This window comes from Rattus rattus, chromosome 11 (assembly GCF_011064425.1).
Source record: "Rattus rattus isolate New Zealand chromosome 11, Rrattus_CSIRO_v1, whole genome shotgun sequence".
Taxonomy (NCBI): Eukaryota; Metazoa; Chordata; class Mammalia; order Rodentia; family Muridae; genus Rattus; species Rattus rattus.
The window spans coordinates 60,201,709-60,214,573 of NC_046164.1; the positions used below are offsets into that span (position 1 = coordinate 60,201,709).

At 40.3% G+C, this 12,865-nt stretch overlaps 1 protein-coding gene and 1 pseudogene across 1 annotated transcript in view; both read right to left on the minus strand.

The window, feature by feature from the left end:
* Positions 1 to 6,299, minus strand: part of Ncapg (non-SMC condensin I complex subunit G) — a 31,977-nt gene extending 25,678 nt beyond the window's left edge. The window contains exons 1-7 of the mRNA XM_032916207.1: positions 6,079 to 6,299; positions 5,029 to 5,232; positions 4,162 to 4,390; positions 2,437 to 2,582; positions 2,098 to 2,182; positions 828 to 1,020; positions 227 to 376 (exon numbers count right to left, since the gene is read on the minus strand). Coding sequence (XP_032772098.1) covers positions 227 to 376; positions 828 to 1,020; positions 2,098 to 2,182; positions 2,437 to 2,582; positions 4,162 to 4,390; positions 5,029 to 5,232; positions 6,079 to 6,189 — 1,118 coding nt within the window. The 5' untranslated portion in view covers positions 6,190 to 6,299. The remainder of the gene's footprint in view (positions 1 to 226; positions 377 to 827; positions 1,021 to 2,097; positions 2,183 to 2,436; positions 2,583 to 4,161; positions 4,391 to 5,028; positions 5,233 to 6,078) is intronic.
* A 3,192-nt stretch (positions 6,300 to 9,491) lies between these two features.
* Positions 9,492 to 12,120, minus strand: LOC116912757 (annotated as a pseudogene).
* Between the last annotated feature and the right edge of the window lie 745 nt (positions 12,121 to 12,865).

Here is a 12,865-nt window from a genome sequence, read left to right on the forward strand (position 1 = left end):
ACACTAATCAGCTAATATTGAGTCACTGTGGCAGGGATAGTAAGGCCCTGACTGTACACTTTCTGTATACTAACCACGCAACAGATTCCTCAATAAACATATCCATTCATACCTTTTTATACAAAAATAGTTTCTAAATGGTTTCCTCTGATATTGAATAAGAACACTATGAAATTGGTAATTAAAGTGACATTAAGTACAGTTCAAACCAAAAGAAAAACTTTACCTCACTAAGTATTCTGCGTATACTGCAGGCTCTGGCAAAATCTGCTCCAAAAATTCTTCACCTTCATCTCCCTTTGACTTCAAATACTCACAAAGGGTGCACCAGTACAAAGCAATTTCAGGAGTTAATGTTTCCACCGGAATCAACTTCCTTCATATGGAAGAGAATAAGAGAAAGTATTATCTTTACATGCAGTTGAAAAACAACAAGAATAGACATAAGAGGAAGATTTCTTTCAATTACTAAGTCTTTTAATTACTAAATCATTAATTTACCCACCCAAAAAGAATGAAAAGGAAAAAAAAACCTTAGACTGAAAAAAGGCAAAAGATAAAGTTTCAAATGAGTTAACGAGGCAAGAACTCGTATATTTGGGGTGTTTTTCAGTGGATGTAATGCAAAAATCAAAATTGCAAAATGAAAGGGCACAACCTTGCAATGCCTGACAAAAAGTACTGAATCCTTATACCAGAAGGAAGAAAGACACTCACTGAAGGGAAGAGGGACAGATAAAAGGTACTGAGGGAAGACAAATTCACTTTTCAGTGCATAGGTTCAATTTAAAACTCTGTACGATTTAAATAAAGAAGTCTTTATATACCTGCCATCATCATTTTTACAAATTCCCACCAGCTCACTGAGAGGACTCATTGAGAATAAGGAATGGAGAACGGAGACTGCTACATCAGAAGAATTTTCCACATCTAACCGATGAAGCAACTCTAGGATATTTCCTTCAGTAAAACGCAACCAGCCTTGGAGAAGATGCTTCTGCACAGCTTGTTTCACAGCATCTGGTGAGCCATTTACATAGTTAAATGATGCACATTCTAGACCTTTTTCCCTGTATCAGCCCCATCTTAACTTGTAGCAAATCACTGCTAACACTGAATTTACGATTCAAATAGAAATTATAGGTAGAACAAAGCATGTTAATGAAAAAGATGCAATATTACTAAAGTCATGACAATGTTTGTTTCAAATGCAAATGGAGATCAGCCATTAAAAAAACAAACTCCTATATCGAGAAGTCCTAAGGGAAATGTCTTTATATTGTCTCCTAACTGAACATCATGCACAGCATGTGTGAAATCTGTCATTTCACTTGTTCATTCACTCCAACTATTACATGAATTTGATTTGCAGTATTGAACCACAATATACTTTACTAAACAAACTTTATTTTTATCATTTAAGAAGTGATTCTCAAACCCACATAATACTGTGGCCCTTTAATACAGTTCCTCATGCTGTGGCAATCCCCAACTATTAAATTATTTTCATTGTTACTTCATAGCTAAAATTTTGCTACTGTTATGAATCGTAATGTAAATATGTGTTTTCTGATGGTTTTAGGCAACTACTATTTAAGGGTTGTTAGGCACCCCCAAAGGAGTCACTACATAGGTGACTAAGGGCATCCTAATCAGTCCTCTGACAATACTCACAAATTCAATTGTGCTTTCCTGGTACAGCAAAACTGAGACTACATGGCTTCATAAGAGTTAAGAATTTTTAAAACATCCTTCAGAAAAACAGAATCCCTAGTTTAACAGATAAGAAGGTGGGGCATTATACTGGTCTGCTCATTCCTAATTGTGATGCACAGAATACATTTATGTTAAATAATAGAAAAATGGGACAGTACTATTTAAGAAAGATGAGGTAAAAAGATTCTATCAGACTTTTGCAGAAGTAACTGCATAAGATTTAGAATAGTCTTCCCCTCCCTAAATCACAGACGTTTGAAAGAAATGCCTTCAAAACACCAACGTCTTTAACCCCAAAGTGTTTCAACTTATTTATGGAAATGATAGTTTTATGAAATTCAAGCCTCATTTCTCCAATGTTTACAAAGATGTGTATCTTACCTGATCTGTCACTGAGACCTTGCTGAAGAAGCAGTACTCTCTGAGCAATGGACAGAGCTCTCATATGAACTTTTTCAGCTAACACCTTAAAAAGGTGAAAGACGGCCATTAATTTCAATACACTTTAGAGATGTCTTATGAATACTGCATTCTTCTATAAGTTAACCCAATTTTTAAAATTATCTGTTAATATGCTTACTATAAGAATACTACTCTTAAGTTACCTATATTCTTCAAAAGTCCTAACTGGAAAAAGAAATCATTATTACCAAGTTTTTTCCAAATACCAAAAATAGGCTCATCTTTCAAAACCATGACAACATAAGACACTGAACTCACCTGATAAGCCAGCTTTCTGACAATATCCTTTATGTCCTTTGTACGTTCTACAATTTTTGGCAAAGTCTTTGCTGATGGTGCAATACAAGATAACACTGTACGCCTAACTTCCGGATTTGAATCATTTTCGATCAAAGTAACGTATGCTTAAAAAATAAAGCAATACATTTTAACATTAATAATGTTAAGTCATAAAAGTTCCACATTCTTTCATTTTTAAATAAGAGATATTATCTTTATTCACTTCTAGCAAAAAAATTAGCATTTCCTTCTGAATATAAAATTAAAAAATTATTAAATATATTGTGATTGAAAATTAAACCCAAAAGTCAGATGACGATTGGAGGAGGGAATTTAAGTTGATATGGTTTTATATAAGGACCTGTTATTTTGATTTACTTTAAATTTTACTATAAAATGTTACAAAAAAAAACCCAAAACCTGGAAATTACCCAGTCCCAAAGACTATTCAATTTAATCAACTTCTATACAGTTAGTATAGCTATTCAGAAGGGAAACTATGAAGGTTCACATTTGACTTTACACTTTTAATTTTGAGAATGTGTTTTTAAATATAGAGCATCAGACTTTAAAATGTGCTAAAACTAAAGAGGATGTGGATCAATGCATACCTTTACGTCCCATGACTGACAATATCAGAAAGTAAATAACATTTTTAGAATACTTTACCACCTACCCTAATAAAGTGGAACCCATAAGTCTATCTCTAAGCATAACTTTACAAACCCTTTCATCTATGCACCAAAGGCATGAATAAGTAAAGTCCTAACTTTCCTTTGGGTTTGTGAGATAAAGAGTTTGTCTGTGTAACCATGTCTGTCCTGGAACTCACTCCATAGACTAGTCTAAGTTAAACCCAGGAGATCTGCCTGCCTCAGCCTTCAGAGTGCTGGGATTAAAGCCATGGCACAGTTGCCTCTAACACTGTTTTTAAAGCAGAGTAATTGCAAACAACTAAAAGGGTTATCACCATTCAGGATAAACTACATAAAAATAAAACATTAAAATATAGCAAAAATAAATATGTATCACCCTAAATGAATGCTAAAATTAGGAATAAATTTGAGGGGAAAAAGACACAAAAATATAGTTTGACTCACACACACAAAAAAATAGCACACAAAATTTAACATTGAGACAAAATGTGATTGTTTAAAATGTAATTTTTTACATTAAACAGGGCAATTAATTCAAAATTCATGTAATTATTTCCACCTCTGAGAGAAATAAATACAACTGAAGAGCAGGGCAGAGTCAGGGTGATATGCTTTCATTTGAAGTTGCTGGGTTGATTCTTCCATAACATAGACATGTATAATTAATTCATAACCTTCGGTACTACGTTAGGAAAGTGGATCTGCTGGTACAGTATTGTTGCACAAGCATGAGATCTGATGTTCCAATGCCCAGGACTCTCATGAAAAGCAGTCCCAGTGGCAGCAACCATGACCTTAATACTGGGATAAGGAGCCAGGGCTTCCTGAGGCTTCCTGACCAGCTGGTCTGAGTAGGTGAGCTCTAGAGTTAATGAGACGCTGTCTCAAAAAAACAAGGTGTAGAGCAACTAAGGACATCTGATTATAACCTCTGGCTTCCACATGAATGTACACACCCACACACTCAAATGTACACACACATAAAATCCAAATGCTGAAAAACAACAAAGTCAGCATACGGAAACAAGACTTAGGAAAGCATACATACCGTCAACTACCGGGCAATCATGGTCCTTGGGATCTTGGAGTCGAGAAAGAGCCAAAACCGCTTGTATTCTGACATTTGGAATTTTATCTTTCAATCTAATAAGCATGGCTTCATTGATTTTATCAAATAAGTCATCATCAATTTGGGCATTTTCTGGCATATTCCCAAGAAGTTTATTAATGAGCTGGCATGCTCTAAATCTGACTGCACTGCTGTTTGCTTCATGAGACTACACAAAACAAATCAAAAGTTACTCCTAGTCACATTCCACTCTTAAGCAGCCAGTATCATTTTAACCCTATATTCAAAATTAAAAGTTGACAATATACCCCAGTAGATACTGTAGGCCTACAATACCAGAGAAAAGCAGTACAAGTTCAAGGCTTGTTTGGGACACAAAGTAACTCCAAGGACAATATGGGCAACTTAAAGAAATCCTGTCTCAAAACAGAGTAAAAAGATAGGTACATCAATGAACCAGCAGGTTAAAGTTAGATGTAATCCCTAGCATTACAGAAAAACATAAAAATAAGACAATAGCAAGTCATTACTTGCAAAGATGTTATCTAGATAGATCTTATACTCTCAAGTAGTCTGAAAAAACTATTTACTGTCACAAAATAAATATATCCCTTTCTGTAGGAATTTTTTTACATAATGGCAGAGATCATTTACAACAAAAGTGAGAATTTAAACATTTAAATTTAAAATTTTAATACTGGAATTATTCTTTTATCTTAATGACAGTTAAGGTTTCCATAAAAGACTTCTTCACATACATTTTTCTCTATCGCTGATATTTCACTGTGGAAAATAACAAACATAGCCAAATATATTACTTCCCCAAAGTACTAGCTTTCACAGTACCTTCAAGAGAAAAGTAAACAAATAATTTAAAATGCCACCATCTTTCTCTTCCTCTTCTTCTTCCTCATCAGACTGGTGAAATGAAGTAACGAACTTGGCTGTGAAGTCCATGACCCTCTCCACAGCAGGCTCACGTTTATGTACCACCATAGCATATTTAAGGTAATGAACAAACTCTTCCTGAAAAGCTGTTTTATCATCAACCTGAAAGAAGAAACACCTCCATAAGCTGCATTAGTAAAAAGTCTTTATTCCCAACTCTGCCATAATACGTTATAGGTCAAGCTATAATATTTCTTAATAAACTATCAATTATCCAAACCAGGAAAGGGGAAATAAATCTGGCCAACCTTCTCTTCAGCATATATGTACCTCTGAGAAAGCACAAAGCATAAATTTGAACACTGTAAAATGATCTCGTTTTTCCCTCAACGCCTTTGGATTATCAATATTTTTCTTACCGGATTAATGTAAAACAAGCTTTGGCAAGAATAATTCAAAATCAATAGCTTTTGTATTTCCTTTATTTGGGCCTTTCTAATATCTATCAATTTCCTTGTGGCTTAACTTCCACATCTTGCTCCATACCCTTAATCACTTTTATATGTACTTAACTTTTCTTGAACTCCAAAACAATTTATCTTCCTCACATTCGCTGTCCTATAATTCCCACGGCTCCACTGGGTGCACAATTAACATGAACGGGAAAGACCAGGCCCTTATGACTTTGCTAGTTGGTGAAATGAACTTGACTTTAAGCTCAGGAGTTGGTTGAAACAACTTGATCGATTTCCTGAGATGAACTAGGGAAACCAAAGGAAAGAGAAGCATCTACGATTCACAGCGCAGACTAGACTGCGGAACTGGATAACGGACCGCTCCCCGCATCCCACCCCTGGCGGGGGAGTGAGGGAGGAGGCCCCGTGTGGCAGACGCCAGGAGTTCCGATCACTGGCTGAGACCAGAACACCTCGGGCAAACCTCAGAGCACCGACGCGGGTCGCGCAAAGGCAAAAAGTTGAGCCCGGGAGCCGAGGCCAGGCCGCTTACCGCGCCGTACGTGCGGCTCAGCGCGACTACCAGCTTCGCCTGGTTCTGGTGCGGCTGCTGCGCCAGCTGAAAAGCCTCCTTCACAGAAAGCCGCTTCTTCTGCGCTGCCATGGCGCCGGATGAGAGCTGCCAGAGAGTGGCTGTAGCTCCCGATCCGCAAAGGACTTAGTTTCTACAGACTGGCCCGCGAGGGTCCAAGGGTGTAGTTACCGCCAGAGTTTTCAAACAACTCTCGCGGGAGGACGAACCTCGCGAGACTTGGGCCGGAGGCAGTGTCGGACTACCCCGATCTGACTCCACCCCCCAATTCCGCCCCCCCCACGCTGCTGGGACGCATGCGCCTAGGGTGTGGCCTGCCGCTCTCCCAATAGGAAGAGGTGCTTATGTGAAAGCATGGACGCGACCGGAAGTGGTCCTGTCAAGGCGCACACCTGAAGTGGGCATTCAACTTTCTGAATTAAACTGGTGACGCTTAGACCTGTTGCGGGATCCTGCGGTTGGGAGTGAAGGGAGAAAGCGGAGGACTGCCGCGTTGAGCCCGCCCCGGTTGCCTGACGGGTAAATCCTGAGCGAAGGAGACGTTTGGGAGATGTCGCGCGAGACCCACTCGGGACTTGAGGATGTCAGCCTTTTTGGAGGGTGTCTTTGGAGGCTGTGGGTCTCGACCGGAACTGCCTGCCCGCGACGAAGACAGTCTGGGGGACCTGGGAAGAGAAAGGCGGGGTCAAATTAGGCTGCGGCCGCTTGGAGGTGCTCCAGCTTTACTGGTCTGCTTTACAAATCTGCCTAACAACTCTTCTGAGCAGAAGAGAACTCCGGGGGTTGGGGATTTAGCTCAGTGGTAGAGCGCTTGCCTAGGAAGCACAAGGCCCTGGGTTCGGTCCCCAGCTCCGAAAAAAAGAACCAAAAAAAAAAAAAAAAAAAGAAGAGAACTCCGACATATAAAAGGACTTTGCGGCCTTAATTAAGATCACGTACTAGATACATAGTATTATCTCAAAATGAATGCCTCCACTGGGGCATAGTGCACACCACTGCAAAAATGTGAAACTTATTTGGCCTGTTGCCTGATAACTTGGAAAACATAAATGCAGCCACCCGTTCCGTATATACTGGAAATCTATATTGGTGAAGTGTATCAGTTAAAGAACTGCCTCCAGACTAAATTCCCAACGGGAGACTTTGTTCAGACTTTTCTCCCCTTTCCATAAGTTCTGTCACCCACGTTTTATCTGTGCATGGACAATCTCTCTTATTTCGTGTTTGCCAGCAATCCTGTATCGGTGTTTTGGGATTGTTTTTGTTTTGTTTCCTTGCAGTTTTATCTCGATTTACCTCATAATTCAAAAAACTTAGACTCAGGATGAAGGGAAGTTTTTTTTCTTCCCTGCACTTCAGCATCCACTGGGAGCAGAAGAGAACATTTCAAAGCCTATTGGATGCTCTTTTTCTCCTTTCGAGTCACTACCTTCCACTATCACGTTTAAAATGTACGCTTTAATTTTCATCGCCCAGATTTTTATGCATATCCACATGAGTAAATTCCCGAATGAGTGTTGCACTGTTTTTTTCTTATTTAACCACCCACTGTATAAACATCCATAAATGCAACTGGCTTTTTTTTTTAGTCCCTACTGTTTTCGAGCTTTAGCCATATATGTTAATACTAACAAATTTTACTGACGTCTTGCATGTGCCACGTACCATCCAAAGCTCTCTACTTCATTTAACCTTTAGCTCCTTGTAAGATGAGTAAAGTGAGACATAGACAGGGTGCTATGGGATTCCATCCTAGGAATGTTCCATAATTATTCTCCTGCTTCATCCCTAGTTCCTGAAAATGTAGAGATACACAGTTAATTGCTGGTTAAAGTGATGACTATGGTGGTAAGTGCCTGTAATTTGAAATCAACATGTCTAATTTGAGAAAGTTACTTCAGATTAATTAATCATGGGACACAAACAAGCTAAGAATGTGTGCATTCTGAGAGACATACAGAGATAGACAGAAAGAGCACCTAGAAAACTAATATTTTTAAGCAAATATACAAAATTCCTAGCTATGTAATGTTATGCATTATTAAGATAACGCACATTCTTTTTTGTTACCTTGCTAAGACCTTGCATCTCTAGGTGTTATTTTGCACTAGTGTCATTTCTGATGCTCATTATTCTTGTGGCTGGTGAACATACAGAACTACGTCTTCTGTAGGTACTCTGGGAACCCCTAGAGGAGCTGGGAGATGAGGACAATTCCTGGGTAAAGTGCTTGCTGAACAAGCATGAAGATCTGAACTCACGCCTGATATTTCACACAGGATGTCAGGTGTTGCACCTGTCTGTGGCCCTAGCACTTGAGGGCGCTGAGATGATCCAGACAGTGGGTCTTGGGTTCACTGGCCTACCAAAGTAGCAAGCTTCAGGATCGCTGAGAGCCTGTCTCAAACAGTAAGGTCTAAAGTAATCAGTGAAAATGCTCACTGTCAGTCTCTGACCTAAACATGCGTGTACCACACATACAAGACAAATAAAGCTTTAAATAAATGATAATAAAATGAGAAGCAGTGTGTGTGTTTGTTTTTAATGCAAACAAACTAAAACTTAGAATATATTAATATTTTGTAACAATCTTTGACCTTTCATTGTCTCTACATTTTAGGTGCTTCCTACCTTTATTATTTTGTTGATTTAAAAAAAAAAAATGTCTCCTTACAGTATTTTATCTGGCTATTTCAGCATCGGTGAAATTTAAAGATCTGACCACTAGAGGTCAGTATGACTATGTTTTGATTAGAGTTGATTTTAGTAATGAATGCTGTATGGGTTTGGTATGCTTCTGATACCATAATCTTGGAACTTTTCCAGTATGCTATATTAAATTCAAACAGCATAGTCTCATTGTAAAGCTTACATAGTTCTTGACTCTACTTTTATTCTGCAAGAAAGAACAAATACATATAGGAATAAATTTGTGTCTTTGATAAATATTAGAAACTAACAAAGACTAAAGGATATACACCATAAGATTATTGAATTTTAAATTTTAGATCATTAATTCTCCAAAACAATTATACATGAAAATGTTTTAAATAGATGTGATTAGCTTGTTTTGATATGGAAATATATACATGAAACAAGAAAAATAGCAAGAGAATCATGTGTATATGTAGAGTTTGTATCTCGGTTTTTTGGTATAAAACTGCATCTTTATTTTACATACTTTTAATTTCAGAACAAAATAAAACAAAAAACCACAATACACAACACTCAACCCTGCTATTCTTTGGGAATTTTCCTGCCTTAAGGCACAAAGACAAGATAGAAGAGATTCTTGTACGTGGGTCAGGGCCAGTTAGGGCTGTTGGGGGAGCCACTGGGATACTATAGAGAGGGCAGGGGCTTCCCAGGAGCCTTTAATCCACTTCTTCCATGTGAGAGGCATCCTCACCACCCTCCACTGGGGGCATCTCATCAGGAAGAGCAGCACTGGGCTCTTCTTCAGTGACCTCATCTTCATTGATACCCAGGCCTAGTTTAATCGTGCGGTAGATGCGGTTGGAGTGGGTTTGGGGGTCCTCAAGTGAGAAGCCAGAGGCAAACAGAGCAGTGTCAAATAGCAGCACCACTAGGTCCTTGACAGCTTTGTCTTTTTTATCTGCCTCAGTCTTCTGCTGGAGGTCTCCACAATGAGGTGGACAGGGTTGATCTCTAGGTGTTTCTTGGTCATCATGTAGCCCATTGTAGTGTTGTCTCGCAGTGCCTGGGCCTTCATGATCTGTTCCAGGTTGGCTGTCCAGCCATAGGTGCTTGTCACAATGCAGCAGGGTGAAGACACAAGCCTATTGGAGATTGTCATTTTTTCAACCTTCTTGTCCTAGATCTCCTTCATGAGCTTGCAGAGATTCTCAAACTTTGCCTTGCTCTCCTCTCTTCCTAATCCTCTGGTGGCTCCAGGCCCTCCTTTGTCACTGAGACCAGGCTCTTTCCATCGAATTCCTTGAGCTGCTGCACAGACTACTCATCAATAGGCCCAGTCATATACACCACCTCAAAGCCCGGTTTCCACACAAGCTCCACAAAGGCAGAGCTGGCCACTTGCTCTTTGCTCTTCACTACAGTATTATTAAATATGACTCAATGGCCAAAAAAAACCCCTCCCTTCCCCAATTTCACAAGCCCGCAAGGCAGCTTTGATCAGACCCAAGCTCCAACATACCAGTGATATAGTAGATGGACTTGTGTGTCTCCTTCATGCAAGATGCGTACTCTGACAAGAAAGTCGTCTCATTTCCAGACAGAAAGGTGTGGTAGCAAAGGAGCTCAGAGAGGCAGCAATGGTTAGTGGAATCCTCATAGATTCCAAGCTTTAAATTCTTGGAGAACACCTCATAAAATTTCTTGTAGTTCTCGTTGTCTTCAGCCAACTCAGAGAAGAGCTCAAGGCACTTCTTCACAGTGTTTTTGCAGATGTTTTAGTATCTTGCTCTGCCGGAGTATTTCTCAGGAGATGTTCAGAGGCAGGTCCTCGGAATCAACCACACCATGGATAAAGTTGAGGTACTCAGGTATCAGCTCATCACAGCTATGCATGAACACACGATGGACATACATACAATTTGATGTTGTTGTTGTTGGTGGTGGTGGTGGTGGTGGTGGTGGTGGTGCTGCTGCTGCTGCTGCTGCTGCTGCTGCTGCTGCCTCCTCCTCCTCCTCCTCCTCCTCCTCCTCCTCCTCCTCCTCCTCCTCCTCCTCCTCCTCCTCCTCCTCTTCTTCTTCTTCTTCTTCTTCTTCTTCTTCTTCTTCTTCTTCTTCTTCTTCTTCTTCTTCTTCTTCTTGTCAAAGGGAGCTCTCAGAGGATTGAAGATCAATGCCCCTGAATTTCAACTGACCTTCTACAGAGAAGTGCTTGACTGCCAAGTGGTCCTCCCAATCATTGGTGAGGCTCTTATAAAATTCACCATATTCCTCTTGAGTGGTGACATCCGGATTTCTGGTCCAGATAGGCTTCATCTTATTCAGCTCTTCCTGGTCAATGTACTTCTCCTTGATCTTTGATTTCTTTTTCTTTTCATTTTTAAAGATTTATTTATTTTATTTATATGAGTACACTTGTAGCTGTCTTCAGACACCCCAGAATTGGGCATCAGATCCCATTACAGATGGTTGTGAGCTACCATGTGGTTGCTGGGAATTGAACTCATAACCTCTGGAAGAGCAGTCATGCTCTTAACTGTTGAACCATCTCTCCAGCCCCGATTTCTTTTTCTTATCTTTGCCACGGTCATCCTTCTCGTTAGATCCCACATCCTCAATCTTAGGCTTCTGCTCATTCTCCTCTTCCTCACCTTTCTCTTCCTCTGTCTCATTATCACTGATCTCCTTCTCTCATTCCTTCTCCAGCTAGAGGATGATGGGATAGCCTATGAACTATGAGTGTTTCTTTACCATGACCTTGACCCTCCTCTCCTCTAAATACTCTGTGTGGTGTTCTTTGAGGTGCAGGATCACTTTGGAACCCCAGCCGATGGGCTCACCATGGTCTGCACAAATGCTGAAGGGCTCAGCAGAAGAGACATACTGCTCATCATCATTGTGCTTTGTGATCACAACCACTCTCTCTGCTACTATACAGGCCAAGCAGAATCCGACACCAAACCACCCAATCATGGAGATGCCTGCACCAGCCTGGAGAGCCTCCATGAATGCTTTTGTACCAGACTTAGTAATGGTTCTCAAGTTATTTATGAAGTCAGCCTTGGTCCTGCTAATGCCTGTGTCCACCAAAGTCAGTGTGCATTCCTGAGGGTCTGGGATGTTGTCAATTTTCAGCTCTTTCCCACTGTCCAACTTGGAAGGGTCCATCAGGCTCTCTCTCATACTGAATCTTGTCCAGGGCATCAGAAGATTAGAGATCAACACCCGGAGGAAAATCTCCTTGTTTGAATAAAATGTATTGAAGATGAGGGACATGAGCTGGGCAATTTCTGCCTGAAAGGCAAAGGTCCCCACCTCTTCTTCTCCATGGTGCACTTCCTCAGGCATCTTAACAGGAAAGCCAAGTAGTAGTACAGAACAGGGTGGGCCCGGATCAGGTCCTACTCACACAGCAAGCGTAGGCTTCGTGGGAGTGACTTGAGTTTATATGTTTTGAATTATACCAATTACTGGTTTTTTAAAGGGGAGTTGAGATAGCCCTTTGAAGAATTCTTTGAGTAATCTAACAGATGCAGTCTGTTTGGAACGAAAATATAAAAGGAAAGGACAATTAAAAGCTAACCTCTCCTGTCTCAGTAAAATACAGACTTGACAGACTATAACAAAATATCCTTTTTGGAATGAAGTAGATGTTATAAACTAGGTTTGAGAGCACTTTTATTTTTTTTTCCTCCATTTTTATTAAATTGGGTATTTCTTATTTACATTTCAATTGTTACTCCCTTTCCTGGTTTCCAGGCCAACATCCCCTTCTAAATGGGTGTTCCCCTCCCCATCCTCTCCCCCATTACCGCCCTCCCCCCAACAATCCCGTTCAGTCTTGGCAGGACCAAGGGCTTCCCCTTCCACTGGTGCTCTTACTAGGCTATTCATTGCTACCTATGAGGTTGGAGCCCAGGGTCAGTCCATGTATAGTCTTTGGGTAGTGGCTTAGTCCCTGGAAGCTCTGGTTGGTTGGCATTGTTGTTCATATGGGGTCTCGAGCCCCTTCAAGCTCTTTCAGTCCTTTCTCGGAATCCTTCAATGGGGGTCCTGTTCTCAGTTCAGTGATTTGCTGCTGGCATTTGCCTAT